General features: G+C 39.9%; 1 protein-coding gene across 1 annotated transcript in view; it reads left to right on the forward strand.

The window, feature by feature from the left end:
• The window catches only part of LOC126277983 (dystrobrevin beta), a gene marked incomplete in the record, with an annotated part of 561,627 nt that overhangs the window by 434,622 nt on the left and 104,235 nt on the right, over nucleotides 1-22,770 (forward strand). Inside the window, 4 exon segments of the mRNA XM_049977648.1 lie at nucleotides 6,020-6,233; nucleotides 13,101-13,186; nucleotides 20,568-20,719; nucleotides 20,805-20,913. Of these exon segments, the coding sequence (XP_049833605.1) occupies nucleotides 6,020-6,233; nucleotides 13,101-13,186; nucleotides 20,568-20,719; nucleotides 20,805-20,913 (561 nt within the window).

Below are 22,770 nucleotides of genomic sequence, written 5' to 3' on the forward strand. Positions count from 1 at the left end.
GTGTCATTGACAGCCATGTCTTCCACTCAGAAAAACATTCAACTGAGTTTGCTAGTGGGCTACAAAAGGTAAGTTTTTGCATGATGTCTTTTTAAGAAACCCAACCTCAAGATTGCACAGTATCCCTCACCTACATGGAGCAAAACTTCTTTATTCTCTTGTAAATGCTTCACCCCAGGGCAAAATCTGTCACCCCAGGGCAAAATCTGTCACCCCAGGGCAAAATCTGTCACCCCAGGGCAAAATCTGTCACCCCAGGGCAAAATCTGTCACCCCAGGGCAAAATCTGTCACCCCAGGGCAAAATCTGTCACCCCAGGGCAAAATCTGTCACCCCAGGGCAAAATCTGTCACCCCAGGGCAAAATCTGTCACCCCAGGGCAAAATCTGTCACCCCAGGGCAAAATCTGTCACCCCAGGGCAAAATCTGTCACCCCAGGGCAAAATCTGTCACCCCAGGGCAAAATCTGTCACCCCAGGGCAAAATCTGTCACCCCAGGGCAAAATCTGTCACCCCAGGGCAAAATCTGTCACCCCAGGGCAAAATCTGTCACCCCAGGGCAAAATCTGTCACCCCAGGGCAAAATCTGTCACCCCAGGGCAAAATCTGTCACCCCAGGGCAAAATCTGTCACCCCAGGGCAAAATCTGTCACCCCAGGGCAAAATCTGTCACCCCAGGGCAAAATCTGTCACCCCAGGGCAAAATCTGTCACCCCAGGGCAAAATCTGTCACCCCAGGGCAAAATCTGTCACCCCAGGGCAAAATCTGTCACCCCAGGGCAAAATCTGTCACCCCAGGGCAAAATCTGTCACCCCAGGGCAAAATCTGTCACCCCAGGGCAAAATCTGTCACCCCAGGGCAAAATCTGTCACCCCAGGGCAAAATCTGTCACCCCAGGGCAAAATCTGTCACCCCAGGGCAAAATCTGTCACCCCAGGGCAAAATCTGTCACCCCAGGGCAAAATCTGTCACCCCAGGGCAAAATCTGAGCATTTATGAACCTGTAGTTGGATCTACAAATGATGGCAGTTGAGTTTAGGCTTGTTTTGTGCATCAATATTAAGCATTCTCTGATAGTCAGTGAGCATTCTGTACTGTTCTTAGTGCTCTCCCATGAATGTCGTAGCCAATGTGAGCATTAAACGTGATCATAGTGAGTTACTTAGTGAATTTTTATGCTGTTTGTTGCTAATTGTCACTGCTGATGGTGGAGGTAAGCAACACATTCTGCACAAGCATGTGAGAGATGTAAACTGCAATTTCCCCTTTTTCTTCAGGTGCAGAGCCTGAGTGAGTGTCTGCTTGCCACATTTGTTGCTTGGAACTGGCAACTATACAGTCACCATCTATGTCCCGAGCTGTGCAGATTACCATTTGTGAAATGGACTATAGTGATGCCACATCACTATTTTCTGCTGCACATAACATATAATGTGAAGAGTTTATTCTCAGCTTACCCAAGAGGTCCAGACTTGTCACAGACATGCAAGTCCCAGTCTCTGAGAACTTATGTCCTGTACTGTTTATAGTACTAAATACACAATATTTTGTCTCTGTGCCACACATCGTCATATCATTGCATTTTATCAGGAGCGCTGTCCAGCAGATTTTGAATCCCCCCAATTGGTGTTGTATGACAATTTACTACATTTTTGCCAATTTCGTTCCTTATTCCTACAGTCTTGCCCACAGTGTCCAACTGCTCCTCAGTTATTGCATTGTTGTTGGTGACACTGCTTCTGGATATGGCATGTGTGCCCACATCTGTAACCTCTTATGTCTGTAGAAAAACCACTTTGTTGGACCTGCCCTCACCTCACCTCACCTCACCACACCTACCTACCACACCCTAATGGTGGCAAACAAATCCTTTGGGTTTCCTCTTCACACTCCCCTAGACATGTCAGGCAGAAGCCCCTTTAAAAAGGCATCCAATGTTATATGCTCAGCCTCTTGCAGGATAATTCCATTTCCCTCTTCACTTCCCGTTAAAGGGTAAGTTTGAGCATTTGTTTTTCTGACCCTGTCTAGAAAAGTCTCTACGTACACGTTTTGCTTTTGGTGTACTACTCTGAGTTTCTTCTGTAAGAACCTGGTACTGTTTTGTTTCCAATAGTGCTGTGAAAGCCCTTCCTTCAGCTGCTGAAATGTACATGTTTTTTTCAGTATCTTGCGATAACATCATCTACATTATTGGCTAGCATACAAAGCATAACCTGGCCATCTACAACAGTGTCTCATTTGTCCAGATGCCTAGTCGTGCGATAGCTTCAAAATTACCTATAAATGCAAACGCATCCTCAGCTGTCTTGCTTGAAAATGAGGGCACTGTGAAACCTTTCCCACCAAAAAATCACAAACAAAATATATACAATAAGGAAAGAAGCAGGAAACTATAGGCACTCTAAAATAGCAACAAACATGTTTTTAATCCTTGAATTCTGAACACAGCTGTGTATAATGGCTATATTGCCAGCACATGCTTTAGTTAAAGATGCTGATTTAGTACAAAGCATGCTGTAGTCTAACAAACTGCACCACAATGAATCTTACTGGCCATATGTCAGCATAGCTTTCCCTCCGAACTGAGAAAGGTCATCACATCTCCCAGGCTTTGCATTTTGCACTTTTCAATTTCTATGGTGATCTCATATTTCTCCACCATGCCCTTGCACAAAAACAGAGGGAGGCAACAAAATGGTAGGTCCACTCACCATGTAGTCCTGGTGAAAACATAAATGATTTTATTGTCTATAGCAGTAGAGGGAGACCACTACATGAATACAGTAAACAGATTCAGAAGGATGTAGGTTGCAGTAGGTACTGGGAGATGAAGAAGTTTGCACAGGATAGAGTAGCATGGAGAGCTGCATCATACCAGTCTCAGGACTGAAGACAACATCAGTAAAACATCCCTCAATAAAGTCTTTTAGTCATCATAGTTACAGTGACTCAGTACCTTCTTGTGATGACATTGGCCTTGGTCACTGCAGCAAGCTGGTGGCAGCAGCTGCACACCAGGAAGGCAGTTGGTGGTGGCATACTGCTTCAGCACAGCAAAAGAGCTCTGATGCAAGGCAGTACAGCTGACTGGCAACAGACAGCAGAAGTCAACCATAGGTGCTGGCCTGCTTCTGCATGAAGCCGACCGGAGTGGGTCGGTCTAAACCGTGGCCTCCAACACGGCTGCTGCTGATGGTGTGAGCCCGCTCTGTGAGATGGACAGCTACAATGCAGCCCCACACAAAGAACTGCACAGGGGAGGTGTGGGTGGGCAGCTAGGTGGCCCAGGCTCGAACCCACAACTCATCAGGGAAGTACTGTCAGCAAAAGATAGCCACCCTGTAGGTGATCCAACAGTGTAAAGGTACCAATACGACTTCATACGGACTTAGCTCAGGGAGAGGTCTGCCACTACTGACAGTTAAGGCTGTCAGTGCGGCTGGCTGCTTCTTCTAGTACGGCAAATGATCTTCTTCTTGTGGATATTAGCTAGCATAATGAGACTAAGGGTCTAAGTTAGGTAGTGCAATGAGTGTATCTCCTATGGGTTGTCAGGTGCATTTTCTCTGTCGTTTCAGTACATACTTGCAAGTTTGTTTTTCCAACATTAAGCTGGAGGCATCCCAAGTAAATCCTGCTCATTACGTCTCTCACATGACACCCAGTAACTACAGAAAGCGTCGGTTTGTTTCCCATTACAAACATGATGATTTGTAAGTAGATACTTTACATGCCACTTAAGTAGAGAAGTCCCAAATTAGTCTGGTGCTTTATTTAATTTATCAGTATTTATCAATATGAACAGCAAAACATGAAGAATAGCCAGTACTCCAGGTGTGACTGACCGGAGTACTGTTTATTTTTTGTGTTTTACTGTTCCGCTAAGATACATTGTGATGTTCACCTGCTTTATTTCTTTGTTGATTCTCCTTTATGTTGACGTACTATGTTGCTACACTGGCTGAAAAATGGGATATGTAATTTAGACATTGACTACTGTAAATAATGGAGTCGACAGGTGTACAGTTGCGTTTCACGGTTCTTTACTTTCATTGTTCACAAACCCCCCCCCCCCCCCCCAATACACAGTTACGTGGCCAGGGCACTATTGTTTGCAAGCAATAGTTTTCTGTTGAACATCTATGAGCAGTAGCAACCTAACCAAACAGTTCAGTCTTTCAAATAAATTTAACAGAAACTGTCACTGCTTTAACACGCAGCCTATTGGTGTAACACTTTCTTTCATGGTTAAGTAGATGCATTGTTGTTGTTCTAACCAACACAAGTTTCTTGTCTGAAACTCAGCCATGGACTGACTGTCTCTGAACCTAAAATGGGTCCCTTATATAGCCTCACAAAAATAGGTGCTGAAACTACACATTGTTCGATGATTAATTTACAGAAATTACAATAAAAACTTAACTCATTAAATTAACTGAACATAGTTTCTTCTACTACAAAAGTTAGGCTGAATTATTTGTTTAAATCATGAAATTAACATATATTGTTATGCAAACAATACTTTGGACAAAGCTGTTAATTACTTTAGAATTAATTAAGGGCTGGCTTTGCTAACATGTTTTCGAATAGAGCCAAATTGATCCCGTAAGAGTACTATTATACTATTAGTTGTTCTTCTAAATGTTTACAATTAGTACATAATTTATATTTGTGTATAAGTCAACAACAGTATTCAGGTTACGAAACAATTACTAATTTCTCCCTATAATGAAATATACTAACTAGTAACAGTCAAAATAAATTAGAAAATCAGTTACTTACATAAAACTGAGCACAAAATTAGACCTCGTGTCATATTCTTTAAAACTGAGGGCCGACCTTTGTCTTTCATGAAAATGCAGTTATACTCACTTATGTTAATGGTAATCAGTTAAAAGTGGAAGAATGTATTTTAAGGATGCATAAGGCAAAACAAGAAGGGAAGTAAAAATGTCTCAGCTTGCTTCATCACAACATCTCTAAAACAATTATCAAATTATATTAATTTGGGACTACTCTATCAAATTGTCTCATAAAATTCCACTTCAAAAATCATTTTGTTCATAACAGAAAAGAGACCGACGCTTCTCATAACCTCTGGGCACCACATGAAAGACATGATGAGAAATATTTGTTTGGGCCGACTTGAGCTACATGTTGCAAAAACGAAATTGCAAATATCTGGTGAAATACTAGAGAAAATATGCCTGAATGCTCTTAGGAGATACATCCTGTCAATATTTGAACCAGTCTGCCAAGTGTTTCCCCAAATAGTGCCACTCTTGGCCTGTAAATCACAACAGTTGCTTTGCCCAGATGTAATTGTCAGATCAATGTTCTCGGATACTGAATACTTATTCTTGCTCTGTATCACGTATTTATGAAGCTGACAGGTGTTTCCCTCCACATGAAGTCATTCTACTGAACTGACGCAGGAGCAGTTTGTTAACCTGGGCCAGGATGCAACAACATTATGCAAAATTAACTGTTTGTAGGGCACGCTAGCTGTCAACGACATTCTAAATATGACTGACTGCAGTCTCACTGTTTGAGTCTCTCTACATACAGTTCACTAAGGCAGAAAAAGGCACCAAAATGAAAGATGTACTACATCCCCTACTTTTGGGACTAAAGGCTGAGTTTAGAATTTACTAGAAAATTGTTCCTGCTGTACGAGATCAATTACTTCGAAACATTGGTAACTAAAATAATTTGATGTACAACATACTAACAGAATAGCAAGTTATTAAATATATATTGCATGATTATCATCAGTAGTCATTGTTTTCATAGTCACTGTGTACAAAATGTAATTGTTAGTAACTGATGATGGCAGATATATGAGACAATAAGCAAAATGTCATGAGGTCACATTACAAGGCCATAATCTGTTTACTTCCTTTGATACACAACTATACAGACAAATGTTTCACGGTGAGCGGTTGGTGATTTCCTTTAAAAAAATGTAATTGTTTTCAGACTGCTACAGAACTTTGCTTTCTCTCTTTTTTACAGTGCATGCAGTGGACATCTGGAATGTGATTGAGGCTTTCCGTGAGAATGGCCTCAACACCCTGGAGCCACAAACAGAAGTAAATGTGTCACGGCTGGAGACACTTGTCTCAAGTTTGTACCACAATCTCAACAAACGGTTGCCAGTAGCACAGCAGGTGCATGTTGAGGCATGCTCCAGCTTGTTGCTCAACTGGTTGTTGGCTGCTTATGCTGTGTAAGTTGCAGTGCTGCATTTTGGGTTTAATTAATTGAAGATGTTGCCACTCATGGTGTCTTGTATGATTCTATTCTGGGTCCATTGGAATTTATCGTGTGCTTACATTGGTCTCCCTTGTAAATGGGGAAATTCAGGAGCAGAAGTACCTAGTCTGTTGACAGAAGTGATACTGGAAATGGCTTAACACTTGATGCAAAATATGGAACTGGTAAAATTTGAGTAGCTTGTGAAGAACAATCTAACCATAAAGTTTTAAATAATTCTCCACAAACTTCCACACATCCAGTTGAATCAGCTGTTTCAATAAAGAAATAATGTTGTTGAAACCAGATTCCATGGCATTCAAATTCAAAACAACTTTAAATAGACTTCTTACATTGTACCTCTAAATTTAAAACACTGAAGAATGACACTGTATGTAACAATGTAAGTTTTAAAACAGAGCTGTGTACTTAACTTACATACATTTATTACCTGCATGTAGTTTAATATTCTTGCAGTGCATCTCATCAGGGCAGATTAGCTGATTATAGAAATTACGACTTGCACAAGCAACAGAAAATTGTGGTGACAATTTTGTAAGTTGCTTTAAATTGTTTTACTTCTTAGTGTATATACACTGAAATAATTGCATGTACCAAACAACAACATGTTGAGAAAGGGCAGTTTTTCTCATCCCTTATAAAATTGTATGCGATGGCAAGCAATGTTAAATGATGGCACATGCTAAGCAGTGTAATATTACTATTAGCAAGAAAGGCACATACCAGCTGAAGAACAAGACTGTACATACAATTACCCCTTTTGCTCCAACTGATTGATGTGATCTGCCAGAATTTTCTCTCTCGTGCCAATATCTTCATGCCAGGATGGCTCCTTCACATAATGCCCCCAATTACCTGTTACACATTTGCTAATTTCTGTAACCATCTACAATTTTCCCTTTGTGATCCCTGTTGTCGAATCTCTCCTTCTAGTTAGTGTATCCCACATAATCCTTCGCTTGTAGATTCTACGGAGAACTACTCCTTTATAACGTTGTCAGTCCATAAATTGTTGGTTTTTGCTACACAGTTTTTTGTTACAAATCATCTCAAATGCTTCAGTTCCATTTTTGTTTGTTTGTGACAGTGTTTGGGAATTTCACCCTCCAAGTGACAACTTACTGTGTAGAAACATAGCCTGTAATTATGAAAGGTCCCGAGTTTGAGTCTCGGTCTGGCGCACAGTTTTAATCTGCCAGGAAGTTTCATATTGGCGCACACTCCACTGTAGAGTGAAAATTTCATTCTAGAAACATCCCCCAGGCTGTGGTTAAGCCATGTCTCCGCAGTATCATTTCTTCCAGGAGTGCTAGTTATTCAAGCTTCTGTGAAGTTTGGAAGGTAGGAGATGAGGTACTGGCAGAATTAAAGCTGTGAGGACGGGGCATGAGTCGTGCTTGGGTAGCTCATTTGGAAGAGCACTTGCCCACAAAAGGCAAAGCTCCCGAGTTCAAGTCTTGGTCTGTCACACAGCTTTAATCTTCCAGGAAGTTTCGTATTAGCGCACTCTCCTCTATAGAGTGAAATTTCATTCTTTAGCTGTAATTATCTTTTTCAGATGTTTTTGAAGTGTTTAGTTTGTTCTTAGCTGTTTGATAGTGTGAATGTCTTGTAAATTTGCTCCGCTATTCTATGAATAACTGCTGTTAATAATTTACAAGCAATCTCTCTCTCTCTCTCTCTCTCTCTCTCTCTCTCTCTCTCTCTCTCTCTCTCTCTCTCTCTCTCTCTATCTCTCTAATGCTGCGCTCCAGATGCACATTCACAGAAATTTCTGCTTTGAATTAAGGCCTATTTTTGATAATTATAATCCTCTTTTGGTGAGCAGCTCTCTGTTTATCTGTGTTAGTCTTCTCCCAATGTCTTCCTTACGCAAACTGTCCCACATTATTTTTATTCCAGTGTAGCAGAATACCTTGACTTTGTTTATTGTATGGTCCCCAGTTTTTGTGTTGTGTTTATTTCAGATCTCAATTTTATTTTATTTTTATTTTTTATTCTGCCATACATCAATACTTTCATCGTCCATAAGTTTATTTTCAATCTATATTCTGTGCTCAGTTCTCTCTTCATTCCATTCAACATATACTGTAATTCTTTTCATGTTCAGTGAGGACAGCAATGTGATCAGTGAATCTTATCACTGATATTTCAATTTTAATCCTACTTCTGAACTTTTCTTTCCTTTCATTCATTGGCCCTTCAGTACACGGGGTGAACCATGTATGTGGTGTGAACTTTTTGTATTTACCCATAGCTTACACATATTTTCCTTTTAATTTCAAACATCTTGCACCACTTTATGCTGTCTAACAATTTCTCTACATTGACATATCCTATGAAGGTGATGCGATGTGATGTTAAGTCTTGCTTTCCTTATTAAGGAGAACATTGTAACTGGTTCTCTGCTTTCGTTACCTTTCTTAAAATCAAATTGAGTTGGGAGATAACAGAGCCACAGTTTTCTTTTCCATTTTCCTGTATATTATTCTGGTTGGTACCTTGGTTGCATAAACTGTTTAGTTAACTGTGCAATAGTTCTCACTTTCATCTGTGTTCATCTGCATTCATACTCTCTAAATGAACCCTAATTTCTCGTATGTTATCCTCATGGTCCTTAAGCAAAGTGTGCATTGCTGAAAGTAAAATTGTTCTGCAGTTGACCTCTAATGCTGGCTCTCCAAATTTTTTCAAGAGTACCTTTTTAGCAGCTGCTTTTTAGCATCCTGCCTGTGAATTGCTTCATTGTGTTCCTTTAATCAGACCCGGTAGGGACCTTAAACAGTACTCAAGAATGGGTCACACTAGCATTCTATATCATCTCTTCTTTTGAGGCAAGATACATTTTCTTAAAATTTCTCCCAATAAAAAAAAGTCGAGCATTCACCTTCCCTACTGGCAACCTGATGTGCTCATGCCATTTCATATTGCTTTGCAATGTTACGCCTAGATATTTGATCAATGTGACTGTGTCAACCAGCAATCTACTCATGCTGTATTGACTGTTACAGGATTGTTTCCTGCACTCATTCACATTAACTTATATTTTTGTACATGCAGAGCAAGTGCCATTCGTCACATTAACTAGAAATTCTGTCTAAGTCATCTTTTTATACTCGTACAGTCACTCAGTGATGACAACTTCCTGTACATGACAGTGTCATCAGTAAACAGCTACTCACCCTGTGCATTAGATCATTTAAGTATATAGAAAACAAGAGCTGTACTATCTCACTTCCTGGAGCACTGCTGACAATGCCCTTGTCTCTTACGAGCACTCACCATCAAGGGCAATGTACTGGGTTCTATTACTTAAGAAGTCTTCAAGTCACTTGTACATATGGGAATCTAAACCATATGCTTGGAACTTCAACAGTTTGCAGTGGGGCACATGTCAAATGCTTTCTGGAAATCTAGGGATCCAGAATCTGTTGACGTCCACCCGTGGTTTTTAGGATATCGTGTGAGAAAAGGACAAGCTGAGTTTTGCATGGGCAATGTTTTCTAAATCTGTGCTGATTTGTGGACAGAAGCTTTTATGTCTCGAGGAAATTTATTATATTTGAACTTGAATATCTTCAAGAATACTGCATCAAATTGACGTTAAGGATATTGGTCTGTAGTTAAATGGATCTATTATTTTGCCTTTCTCATATACAGAAGTCATGTGAACTTTTTCCCAGTCACTTGGAATCTTGCACTGGGTGAGACATTTGTGATAAATGCAATCCAAGTAAGGGGCCAATGCCGCAAAATCACATTTCAGTCCCTTCTGGACAAGGTAACTTCTTTATTTTCACCTGTTTCATTTGCTTCTTTATGTCACTGATGCCTATTACTACGTCTTCCATGTGGGAGTCTGTATGACAGTCAAGTGATGGTTTGTTTGCATGAGCCTCATGTGTGAATGCTTTATTAAACACAAATTTTAAAACTTAAGCTTTTCTTTTGCTGTCTTCTATTGTCATCCTAGACTAGTCAACAAATGACTGCATAGAACACTTCAATCTGCTTACTGATTTTATGTATGGCCAGAATTTACTTGGGTTCTCAGCAAGATTTGGTGCCAAAGTATGACAGTGGAAGTTTCTGTATGCTTGGTGCATTGATCTTCTTATGGACACAGGAATTCTTCTAACATTTGGCTGTCAACATTTGCGCATTCCTTTTTGAACTGGAAGTGAAACAGTCTCTGTCTCCTCAGCATTTTCGGGATCTGTTTATTAAACTGTGGTGATTTCTTTCTATCCTTAATCTGCTTACTTGTCAATATGTCTCCAGAGTGCAATTTACAAACAGTTGAAACTTTTCCCATAATTCCTCTACATCCATCCTAGTTATCTTCAGGATTATGCAGACGATAAATTAATGGAAGTCAAGTGGGCTGTCTTGAGTCTCGTAGACACTGCGTAAAATCTTAAATAATTGTTTGATTGCCATTTCCCCACTAGTGATTTTATAAATTATGAAGAAATATTATGTATTTCTTATACTTTGTTTGCTTGGAAGTCATTCAAAACTTTGTTAATCTCTGACTAATAAAGAATCCTATACGTCCTCCAAATTGATACCTATTTCTTCTTCTGTCAGGTGAGCATGCAGTTCCTCCCCAATGAAGTGGTTCAGAATACGTGCTTGCCATTGATCTGCTATTACCTTCCCTTTTAACAATGGAGTTCATTCTGACTCTTATCTTCATGCCTCTGCTTTTAAATTACCTGTTTTGCTTATGTGTATGCTATCTAATTTCATGAGTACCCTTTTTATACTAATATCCATTTCTCTTCAACTGTATGGAAAAGATACATTGCTACTCATCACATGTAGGAGGCATTGAGTTGCAGACAAGTCCAATGAAAAAGAATCCTATAAATATTTCAGCTTTTAGACAAAGTTCTTATTCAGAAATAGAAAACTCGCACACATTCAAACAAGTGCTACTACTGCTGCTGCTGCTCACACACACATGGCCACCACTTGGATGCCGAGGCCTAACAGAGTACTTTGCCTCCACACAATGTAATCTAGCTGGTATCTTTCTGTCTCATGGTCTTTTCCAAAAGTATTTGCTCTTAGTAGTTTTCACAAAATGCACAGGAACATATTGCATTCCAGAATAGTGAGGCAGCTTGGAAACTCCGGCATGATTCATAAAATACAGTTTGGATTCCTTTACAGAAGCCATTATTTCCTTCATAAATACTGTACAGGACACCTTAAAAAAAAATCAAGGCAATTTTGCGTATTTTTTATTGTCCTGAGGCTTTCAACTGTGAGGATCACAAACTGTATGCCTCTATATCAGAGGTGCAGTGGGGAGCTGCCTAAAATCCTACTTCAAAGACATGAAGCAGAAGGTAGTTTCGAATGAGATTAACAAAGTGGGTGGTGTGAAGGGTGGGCGGCAGGGGGTGGGGGCAGCAGCCAGAGTACTACTGACATACTGTGTTCCTTGGAGTCCTTCAACACTCTGTCCTTAGCCTGCTGCTATTTGTCATATACATGCAAGTTCACTATGTTTGCTGATGATATTAGTATTGTGATAAGCAGCAAAAACCCCACCAATTTAGAGGGTTATGGTAACATATTACTCTCAGAACTCTTAACCTTGTTCTTTATGAACTCACTGTCAGTAAACCTGAACAAGGGAGTGTCATGTCCTCCAGACTATAAAAAGGTTGTCCCTGGCTACTTTGCCTTAGGACAATTTCGTATGTTTGAGACATCAGTGTCACAAAGTCCACTTACTGTGGGTTCACACGCTCTTGTTATGTGCTATGGAATTATCTTTCTCCAAAAAAGGTGTTCTGAATAATGTGTACAATTCCCCCAAAATCATCTTACGTTATTTTTTCTAAGAAATTTGTGATTTTTTTTTCCATGACTTCCCAATGTACACTGGTGTGCAAAGCCTAAAGACAAAAGTAACATTTACATAATGTGTCACTGCCAAGTAACATAGGTCATTGGAACTTAAATCATACATAGAAAGAAATGCTTCTGAAGAGTATAGAAGGTAACTGAAAGAAATACAGAATAATACGAACAGCAATGACACCTTCATTCAAAGACAATAGTTACACTACAGTTGTCGCAGTTTATGATGATCCCCTGGATATTACAAACGGCAGTATGTGGTTCTTAGTAGGGTATGTGATCACAATGAATGGTAATGCATGTATTGTGCTTCCATGAAGGCCACAAGGTTGGTTAGGAGTTCTTGTGGTAGGTCATTTCATTCCTTTAGCAGAGCAGTTGGCATATTCTAAATGGTCCTTGGTGAATGTGGGTGTGCTACAGTACATCTCCCCATTGCATCCCACATGTGCTCACTGGGATTTAAGTCAGGAGAACAGGTAGGCCAGGCCATTTGCCAAATATTTCAGGTGCTGCTGTAACTGCACTGTTCAATGTAATCGTGCGTTGTCATCCATAAAAATGAAGTGAGGGCAGAACGCATCCCTGAAAAAATGCAAATGGGGAAGGGATGCAGTGTCACAGTAACATTGACCAGTGAGTGTACAGTGTTTGAATATTTGGAGGTCAGTACACCCATGAAACATTGTGCCTCCTCATAACCTAGCACCTAGACCTACAACTGCCAAAATGATCCTGTTTGACAATGCTGTATCTACCCTCATGTGGCAAGAGGTGGAAACGTATAATCTATGTTTGAAATATTTATCTGATTTTCTTAAAAACTAGGAATAGTTTTCACCATGATTTTGGTAGGTAGTTTGCAATACATTTATCCACAGTAAGCAGTCATTTAGCAAAAATGTGATTGCTGGTTAATCTAATCACTATGTTCTATTTTCAGTGAGAATGTTGGAAAGATAAGAGTCTTCTCAATAAAAGTGGCTCTTGCTACCATGTGTGCTGGTAAACTTATGGACAAATTGAGATGTAAGTTTCTCTATTTGTTCTCCTTTTTGTAATTTGTTACCCATGGTACATTCAAATGACTTACTTTTGTTCCTTGATCTCTAAAGAATCTGACTACAAGAGGCTGGTTCAAATAGCAATGAAGTTTTGCTAACACTATCTGTAATTTCAGTTTGTTTTATGTATGTATATGAGTATTTATATGTTTGGGATTTTGGCACATTTGTATTTAGAGATAAGTATTAACTTAATGCAAAAATGCTTGTCCAGCAACAAAAAAAAGTGCCTTGAGGGAAGAAATTCAGAAAGATTTTTCCAACAAATGGATTATGTAATTGTAGAATACATGCTCAACGATTGACAGGAACAAGTGTACTTACAAGATGTTGCGTATCACAATGCTTTTAGAACTTCAACATTAGAAATAAATGTGACATTTACTGGTCAAACAGTCCAAAGATACTGCCAGTTCATAGTGTCAGATGAGCACGGTATTTTGGCGATAAGACGTTGCAGTCATCAGGTGTGCTGGGCAAACTGGCTCTTTGAAGGCATACAGCCAACATACATTACGTTCCCTCACAAGCTGTTCTGTGGACGTTTGAATCTGAGAAGGTGACTGAGTCAGTTTCTGCGGCCAGCGATATGCGGCAGGGCCCCCATGGATGTGGTAATGGGGGTGTAGCTACTCCGTCCACCCTGGTCCCCAGAATGTTGTGTTTGCTGAACGTGTTCTGAATCGGTCTCAGTGCTAGTTCCCAATCATTGCTGAAATTACAGCCATAGTACTGGTTGGTGAAATTGTTGCTTTTGTATATTTCAATGGCCTCTCTGACAACACTGTCCTGGTATTTGGAAGTTACTGCCAAAATCCTGATATGTTTGTATTCCATCATAGGATTCATTAGTTGAATATGCCACTGGCGTTCCTACCAGTCATCTTCGATGGTGTTCACTGTTCATCCAATAAGTGTCTTGCCATATTGGTGCAGAATCTGGTATACACCTACTTGCTACAAACTGAGGTCGTCTTTGACGCTCCCCAATCATACATGTGGTTTCTTGGCTGGGTGAAAAACAGCTCTTACACAGTGCTTAATGAGCATGCACCCAATATTTGCTGATACCACATCTGTGTAAAAAGACAGTGGCTGCCTCTTTCTCTGCGATTTCGTCCCTCTCCACATCAATCTCCATAGGTTATATTATAGTGGAGAGGTGAGAGCATGCCTAATCTGCCATCGTGAGTAACCTTTTTTTTTTTCTGTGTGCTAGTGTTTTTAGTGCACATTTCCTGTGTGCAGGGCGATAGCGAGGGATGTCAGGTTGGACATCAGGCAACCCAGAGACCAGCCCATGGGCCACGTACATTTGTGTAATTGAGGATAGAATTTGTTAAACAGATTTTTATGTATTATTACATTCACAATTTTTACTATGATAATAAAATTGACTCCTACTACTACTACTACTACTACTACTACTACTACTACTACTACTCTACTATTACTACTAATCACCTACTAATTCTGCCATCACACTAACAGACCTACACAAAACCAAATAAAAATAATAGTAGTAAAAAGATACTGTTATAAATTTGTACCTTATTATTCATATTTTGTTGAATCTCACTGCATTCAGAGGAGTCTCGTTTTTAAGAACTATGCCGGAGGAATCTTCACATGTCATTTTCAAATTCATCTGAACACAAATCTTGGCTTTCACAAGTTTCTAAGATGACCAACTATTTATTTTTTTGAACCCTTTTTTTGTGAAGAAAGTGGTTATGAGACAGTAAACAAGGAGACTATGGTGAATTTTACCATCTTTGTAAGAAATTGTGTTCTTGTGAAGTCTATAGCCTCAGCTATTTTAACATGTCTTGCAAACAATTTGAAATAATATATCAGTGAAAACAATCAATTTTTGAAAATAGAATGTGACTGGATACATAAAAAAATCCACTCACCAAGTGGTGGCAGGAGCAAACTTGTAACAGGTTAAGAAAATTTGCCAGCTTTCAAAGCCAGTGACTGAGCAAGATGGTGCAGTGTTAGAACTCTGGACTCGCATTTGGAAGGATGACAGTTTAAACCTGTGTCCAGCCATGCTGATTTAGGTTTCTGTGATTTCCCTAAATTGCTTCAGGCACATGCCAAGATGATTCCTTTGAAAGGGCAAGGCTTATTTCCTCCTCCATCCTTCCCTAATCAGAGCTTGTGCTCCGTATGTAATGACCTTGTTATCAACGGGAGCCAGTGGCTTCCCCTTCTGGCAGAAAGGTTGAAGAGAAAGGAAGAGGGATAAGTAACAGGACTGGCTAGGTTTAGAAAATGGTTAGAGTTCGAGAAAGTTGCCCTGAATCCGGTATCGGAGGAAACTTGCCAGACAGAATGTGAAGGAAAGATTGACTGTTGGGGACTGCACTGAATTAAATTTTGAAACCGAAAAGCTTAAAGATGAAAGATGGGTAAATAACAAGACAGGGATTACTGACAAAACGTCATGCAAAAGTTAATGAGAGGAGAAAGCTAAATGCAGTTTACATTGTAGAGGTGGGGGAAGGGTGGGGCAAGACACACCAGGAAATAAAATATATAGAAATCTCCAGAGAGCAGAGTCAAGTGAGCTTATGAGCAGATCATGACAGAATAAGGGATTAAATTGTGTAGGTAGATAGTCAGTTTCTCAAGGTGTCACTGTCGATCAGCTGCACACGCCAACCTTGACACAATGCTGCCTTCAATGTTTAATCGTGCAGCTGCCTGGCACTGGTGCAGGTGAGTTGAATCATAGTGATGTGGGTTGGCACCTCACTTCCTTTTATGGTAACAGCTGGTGAGATGTCTGTGCAAGCGGAGTGGTAGCAGACGGGTTGACGGTGAGATGGTGCAACTCTGGTCTCTCTCCCCTGCAATGTGGGATGCCGTGTGGTAACCAGGAAAGCACAGTCCATGTGCTCCAGAGCACTGTCAATTAGCACTCTCAGCGTATCGAAAACTTACTGCCAACTGTCATAGGAGAGTAGACCAGTGATGGCTACAGTGCAGGTGGATGCCCTTGGATGTGAGGACAGCTGCTGAGGACACCAAAACTGGAGCTATTTATGTGGAAACATTCTGGGCCAAGTCATGGGAACAGGAGCTGACTGGTACAGCTGGTGCCAACGTTTTCTGCTGGAGTTCGCAGCCCCTGGCACCTGACATTTATGAATAGGACTGGAAAAAACATGGAGGGAGGGTGAAGTAGGCAAGATTGCATTGAATGTAGGAGATGGGGGCAGAATCAAAGAAGGTGCCCCCGAAGATGGAGGAGAAGGTGTGGACCCAGGCTCCTGGAGGGAGGAGGGCTCAGGACTTGTGTACGGGAGTGGAAGAGGCTGGTCCCCCCAACTGCAGGCGGAGCTGGTTTTGATGGCAGGCCAGCAACCTGTCCTCCATCTGCTGTGTGAAGATTCTCCAACCCCCAGAACCCAGTGCTCACAGTGACCAAAAGTAATAGCACAGGTGGGGATCCCCGGCACATATTGCAGCAATAGAGATGCTGCAGGAGGGTGCGGGGCAGACAGCAGGAAGCTCAGCATCAGGTGAAGCTGCCACCCTAGTTTTATTTCAGCTGTGCTCTTCTCACCAATTGGCATGGCCGTGTAAGAACTGAGAAAACATGAGAGAGTGCCTTCCGCCAGGGCATCTTTGATGTACTTCTTCAGCTGCATATTGAAAGTCCATGTGAGGCATTCTTCCTTCTCATTCGACTGAGGTTGGACAGGGGCACTCTGGTGTTGTGGAGCTACCATGTTGTGTCCCAATATCTTGCAAAATCTGTGACATAAGCTGTGGGCATTGTCAATCACCAGGGTGTGTGAGAGGTCTTAGGTGGAGATGATCTGGATGAGGGCTCGCACCAGTGATCCCACAATTGTAGAGCAGCAGTCTATGATGAATGGAAATAAATAAATGCCCAAAAAGGAGTCCGCAAAATCTAGGTAGATGTGCTGCCATGACTCAAGGCTATGGCCACAGAGAATAACATTGCTATTGGAGGAAGGGCCTTAATATTCACAGTATGAACTTTATTGGCAGGATCTCCTAATAAGAAATGCCATGTCTCAGGTATCCGATAGAGGGCTGGAGGAAACGTAGCTCTCACAGATTGCACTTGAGATGTACATCCTGCAAGGTCTGAAACAGAAGCCAGTGTTTGCACAGGTGGTTCTTGGTGGTATCACCAATGACAACAATGTCATCAAGGTAGTTGATGCAACAAGAAACATGTATGTTGCTCAAAAAATGTTGTAAAGTTACCAGAGTACTTGCAACCCCAAAAACCAATCTGTTGTACCTGTAGTGACTGTATGGCAAGTTGATGACAAGGACTTGTCATGGCTCTTCATCTAGTGGCAGCTGTAAATATGCTTCTGACAAATCCAACTTAGAAAAATATTGTCCTCCCACCAGTTTTGACATCAGTTCTTCTGGTCATTGAATGAGGTACATGTCATACACAGTCTGTGTTCAATCATGATGTTGAAACCACCCCAGAGCTGGAGCATGCTGGTTGGTTTCTTGATAATCACTAACAGTAGAGACTAATGACTGGACAATATGGGTTCATTGAGTCTAAAGCCATTAGCCTTTAGAGCTGTCCCAGACTTGATCATGAAGCACCAACAGCATTGGCCTGGCATGAGGAAAAAACAGGGTTGTGCGATGGGTTTAAGAGTAATATGCACCAATAAATCTGTAGCCTTGCCTAACCTGGCCGAGCGGTTCTAGGCACTTCAGTCTGGAACCACACGACCACTACGGTCGCAGGTTCGAATCCTGCCTTGGGCATGGATGTGTGTGATGTCCTTAGGTTAGTTGGGTTTAAGTAGTTCTAAGTTCTATGGGACTGATGACCTCAGATGTTAAGTCCCATAGTGCTCAGAGCCATTTGAACCATTTTGAGTCTTGCCTAACCCAGGTGAAAAAAGGACTGAATATTCCTTGCACAGATCACTCAATTCTTGATAGGGCACGAGATCCGAAACCAGTAAATCAAATCATCGACTCTTGAGTCCAAATAACGCAAAAGCATTCAATTCAAACAAACTTTTCATAAAAGCACTGTCCACCACTGGGAATGTCAATAAACCCACCACCACGTTGCGTGTTGTGTCTGCCATGTACTGTCCAAGAATAGAAATTGTTGCCAGTTATAAATGACAAGGTAGCACAGAGTAGAAGACATAATAGGGGAACTGAGGTGCAGATACATGTTAAAATTAAGGAGAAATTTCATCATGCCCTTATTCACTTGTGATTGTGGGCATGTCACATTGATGAATAGTTTGTTAGAAACATTTGCAAGATTGTCACACGTGGAACTGACAGCGTTAATGTACAAGGCTTGAGAGTTTGAAGATGCAACGAGAGCTAACCTAGTGTGGTACACAACTGTAATGTAGCCTTTCTTCCTACATTGATGACAAGAAGACCAACACTGAAAGCAAGTCAACCAGTCATGATGAACAAAATAAGTGGGGCAGGAATATGGGAGTTTGTGGAAACTCATCCACTGGGGATGTGTTGGTTTGTAACAAGTTGACCAAATGTGCTGCACTGCCATGACTTCTGCCTCCAAAGTTCATGCTGGAAAGAGAATGCATACTTTCTTCTAAGTTGACAGTCATCATGTCCATCCAGGAATCTAAGTTATCACCCACCACCTGAGAAATTTCAGATATTTGTGCAACAGAAAGGACTTCTTCTGAGGTGAAGTCTACGTATTGCAGTACCCATTGGCAGACACCTATTGAGAGCCAACCTAATGGTAGTGTCCTGAACCATAGTCTCAGTGTAAGATTCCGTAGAGGGATCAGTAACAAAATGACACTCTCAACTTACAACTTGCAACTATGCAGCCCAAGTCTGATTTTGTGGAAATAACATGAGTATGCTGGAGACAGTATGATGCCAACAAACGACACATTTAGTCAGATGAAAGGGACACGGTGTCCTGAAAGGAGCTAACTTCCCTAACAAGCGGTATATTTGGGGAGAGATCTACAGCTGAAAGAAGGCTTTAATTAAATCAGTGTCCATTACCTTGAAGGGTGTGAAGTGTTGTCGTAGACATTTCTTGTATGACTCTGACTTTTGCAGCTTCATCCTAGGTGGAGAAAGGTGACTGGTTAGTCAGCAAGTGTTGAGGTTTGCTGACACACCAGTCAGTACTTTATCCAACATGACCATGTGAGGCTGTTGCTGCATGTCCAAATGCTTTTGGCTTTTCAGTTGCCACTACAGTAAGTTCTGAATCACTAACTCAAAGCAGCACCTGTCAACCTCATCACTTCACTAAAAAACACACATCAGTGGTCAACTGCACTCATTGCCACTTGTGCATTAACACCACACACAAGTAAGAATGTGCATAATATCAAAATCACTTTAACGAGTACATAATTTAGAAGTTCCATACAAACTCCGAGTACAATGTCAGGTCAAGTCCGATTAGGTACTGAGAGTCCCGAGAATGGAGCCAAGTGAGTGTGTGAATAAATTATATTGGAGTGAGTGCACTTTGTCTTAGTATTATATCATGGCGGTTTCTAGTTGGTGTTTTAAAGTGGCATTGTCTGTTGGCTGCACGTACCAAACTTGATGCGATGGTACCTCCAGTGTTTGATTGTGCCACTACTTAATGGCTAGACCTAAGTTGCCTGCTATTGGCTTGGGCAAGTCTAATTGTAACAAGATGAGCCGGCACCTTGCCTGTTGTTGTAATGGCCAGTGAGGTGCCTGGGCAACTGGAGTGGTAAGTAAGGGTTACCACAATTTGTGTTAAAATCCAAGCCATAGTAATGATGATTGAGTTATAGCATCTTGATGACTATCAATCCTCCTTCAGTTAGTTGTATGAAAAGTTTTGTAGCCTTCAGTGTTAAGCTATGAATGCCTGTTTAATATAATGAACTGTTTCTATTTGTGTATATCTAAATTTCTGACATAATTTAATGTCACATTATTGGTCAACATCTTCTTTTCTATTACCTTCAGTGAAGGCATATTTGCAATTATCAACACAACACATTGGGTGTCTACCAGACACTGAAGCAGGTAGTAGTCACACAACACATTAGGCTTTCAATGGGATTATTCCTTCATCATAACACACATAATTAGAATCAGTTTCCCCAAGTAAAGAACTCCTCTAAGGAGGCTCTGCATATTTTGTTCCTGTTAATACACTGTTTTGTGATTGTATCAGCAAACTGCTTAACTTAGTTTTTCTAATATAAGGGATCTTAGAGAACAATTATGGTTCATAAAATTTCTTACAACAAAATAATTTTTGTTTTAGTAGATATGTACTTGATGTAAATTACTGTAATGTGATATTTTGCTTTTTGCAGATATATTCTCTCAAATATCAGATGGTAATGGCCACATGATAGTCTGGAGGTTTTCAGAATACTTGCAAGAGGTGCTGGCATTACCCGCTGCTGTATACGAGTCACCTTCATTCAGTTATTCAGATGGGCTAGCAAATTCCATCTTTCCTGGGGTACTGTAAGATTATTTTGATGCAGTACAGAGTTTTCTTACACTTACAACTTGATGATATGTGTTCAAATTTTCTTTGTTCGTAGAGTGGCAAAGTGACTGTTAATGATTTCATGGACACAATGATGTCAGATCCTGGCCCTCCCTGCTTGGTTTGGCTGCCATTACTGCATAGGCTAGCAAGTGTAGAAACAGGTAATTCTTACAAAATCACATTGTATTGTAGAAAGCTAGGAATTTTACACCTGCAATTGTAGGAAGTAAGTCCATGCAAGACAAGTTTGCCTTTTCCCCCTACACCTTTATACTAGACCATATTGTAATATAAAGGTAACAAGGAGAATCAGTATAGTTTCTTGTCCTGATAACAGTAAATGTATGAACCATAATTTAATACTTTTAAAAATGAGTATTCCAGTTTCACCAAGTTACTTTTAAATCACAACTGTGTGGGTTTAAATTAGCAAGTACCAACATCAACTTACATGTAGTGTAAACATTATTTGAAGTACAGTACTTACATAACTGTAGTGGAATTACCAATGGTATTTGATGTGTGTGTTGTTTTTAACATTACTATCCAATTGTTTAGTATAATAAAAATATGTGACAAAAGTAAAAATTATAATTGTAATTTGCAGGTGATTAAATTGCAACAAGCCAATATGAAGAGTCTAAAGTTCATTGAATAGATATCAGAAAGTAATTAATTTTAAATATTTAACTTCATATGTCGAGTAAGTAGGTCCAGGGTTCATAAATACGTGACAACTTCTGCACGTTGCAAGAAGTCTGTTCCCGTGATCCAATAAGTGTGAAGATAATTAATTAATTAAGCTTAAAATTAGTTTTTTTGGCATTTCCATTGGAATCAACAGACATAGAAATGTGTGCTATTACAATTTGGGAATAAAGTTCTAGATAGATAGTGCCGGTGTTGTTTGTTGCAATTAACAGAAATAAAAAAAAAAGTATACTTACCTTGAATCTCATTGTTGTAGATGTTTGCTCTAGTTGTAGTTCTATAAAAATTCAGGATATAATCTATGTGTGGGGTATAAGTTACAAAATATCTTCCTGTTAATGATGGCTTGTTATAGTGTATTGATTAAATCCATTCTGTCAATAATATAACTTCATACAATTACATAAAAATGAGGCAGGAAAACTTGTAAGCTTTTGAAACAAACTCCAAGATCCACTTTTTGTGTATTTCGCCATGTACAAATGCTAAACATTTCTTCAATATAAACATTTTACATAGTTACAATGGAGACCAGGCCCTGACGTGGCTCCCCATGTATGGTATCCTCTGCCACTTCACACACTCTCTCACCAACTCTCTCCAGAAATTATAAAATAAACAAAGACGACATATTTTGACAGTACATAGAGTTGACTAGATAACATTGCGGTAAGACTGCGATAATCTTTATATAGGAAATGTTATTCATAATAGAAACATATTATTTAAGAAATGAATGAGTATGTAATCTTAAATGCAATTTCTGTAATGGATTTTTAATAATTTGTGTACTGCCAAAAGTAAGTTTAATTGCTGAGAACTGGCAAAGGAAACGAAGCTGGCTTTACTGGATAATTAATGTTTTCTGAGATAAAGAAATGGATTTTCAAAATATAGTGGCAAAAACATAATATGATTAGTGAAATTTCAAATAATAATCATAATAGTCATCCTAATAGCCATGAAAACTTCCATGATGAAAAAAAGTTTTATAATTACAAAAGATACATCATTAGAATATGATTGCTGTCAAACAGTTCATTTGATAAAGGTGTATCCTCATCTCGTAATGAACAGATGTCACGGAATACATATTGCTACAACATAATCTTGCTTTTCTTCATTCCAGAAACATTTTAGTAAAATAGTCATATTGACTTCTGCTTTGAAATCCATCACACAACCACCACTGAGCAATAATAATTGTGTCCTTACGCATGCAAACATAAAACTGGGCCTGAAATAACTCATGTAGTGGGTATTTTTGCCATCGTGTAAATAAAGTTTTAACAACACCATTTTACAAA

This window comes from Schistocerca gregaria, chromosome 6, assembly GCF_023897955.1.
Source record: "Schistocerca gregaria isolate iqSchGreg1 chromosome 6, iqSchGreg1.2, whole genome shotgun sequence".
Lineage (NCBI taxonomy): Eukaryota > Metazoa > Arthropoda > Insecta > Orthoptera > Acrididae > Schistocerca > Schistocerca gregaria.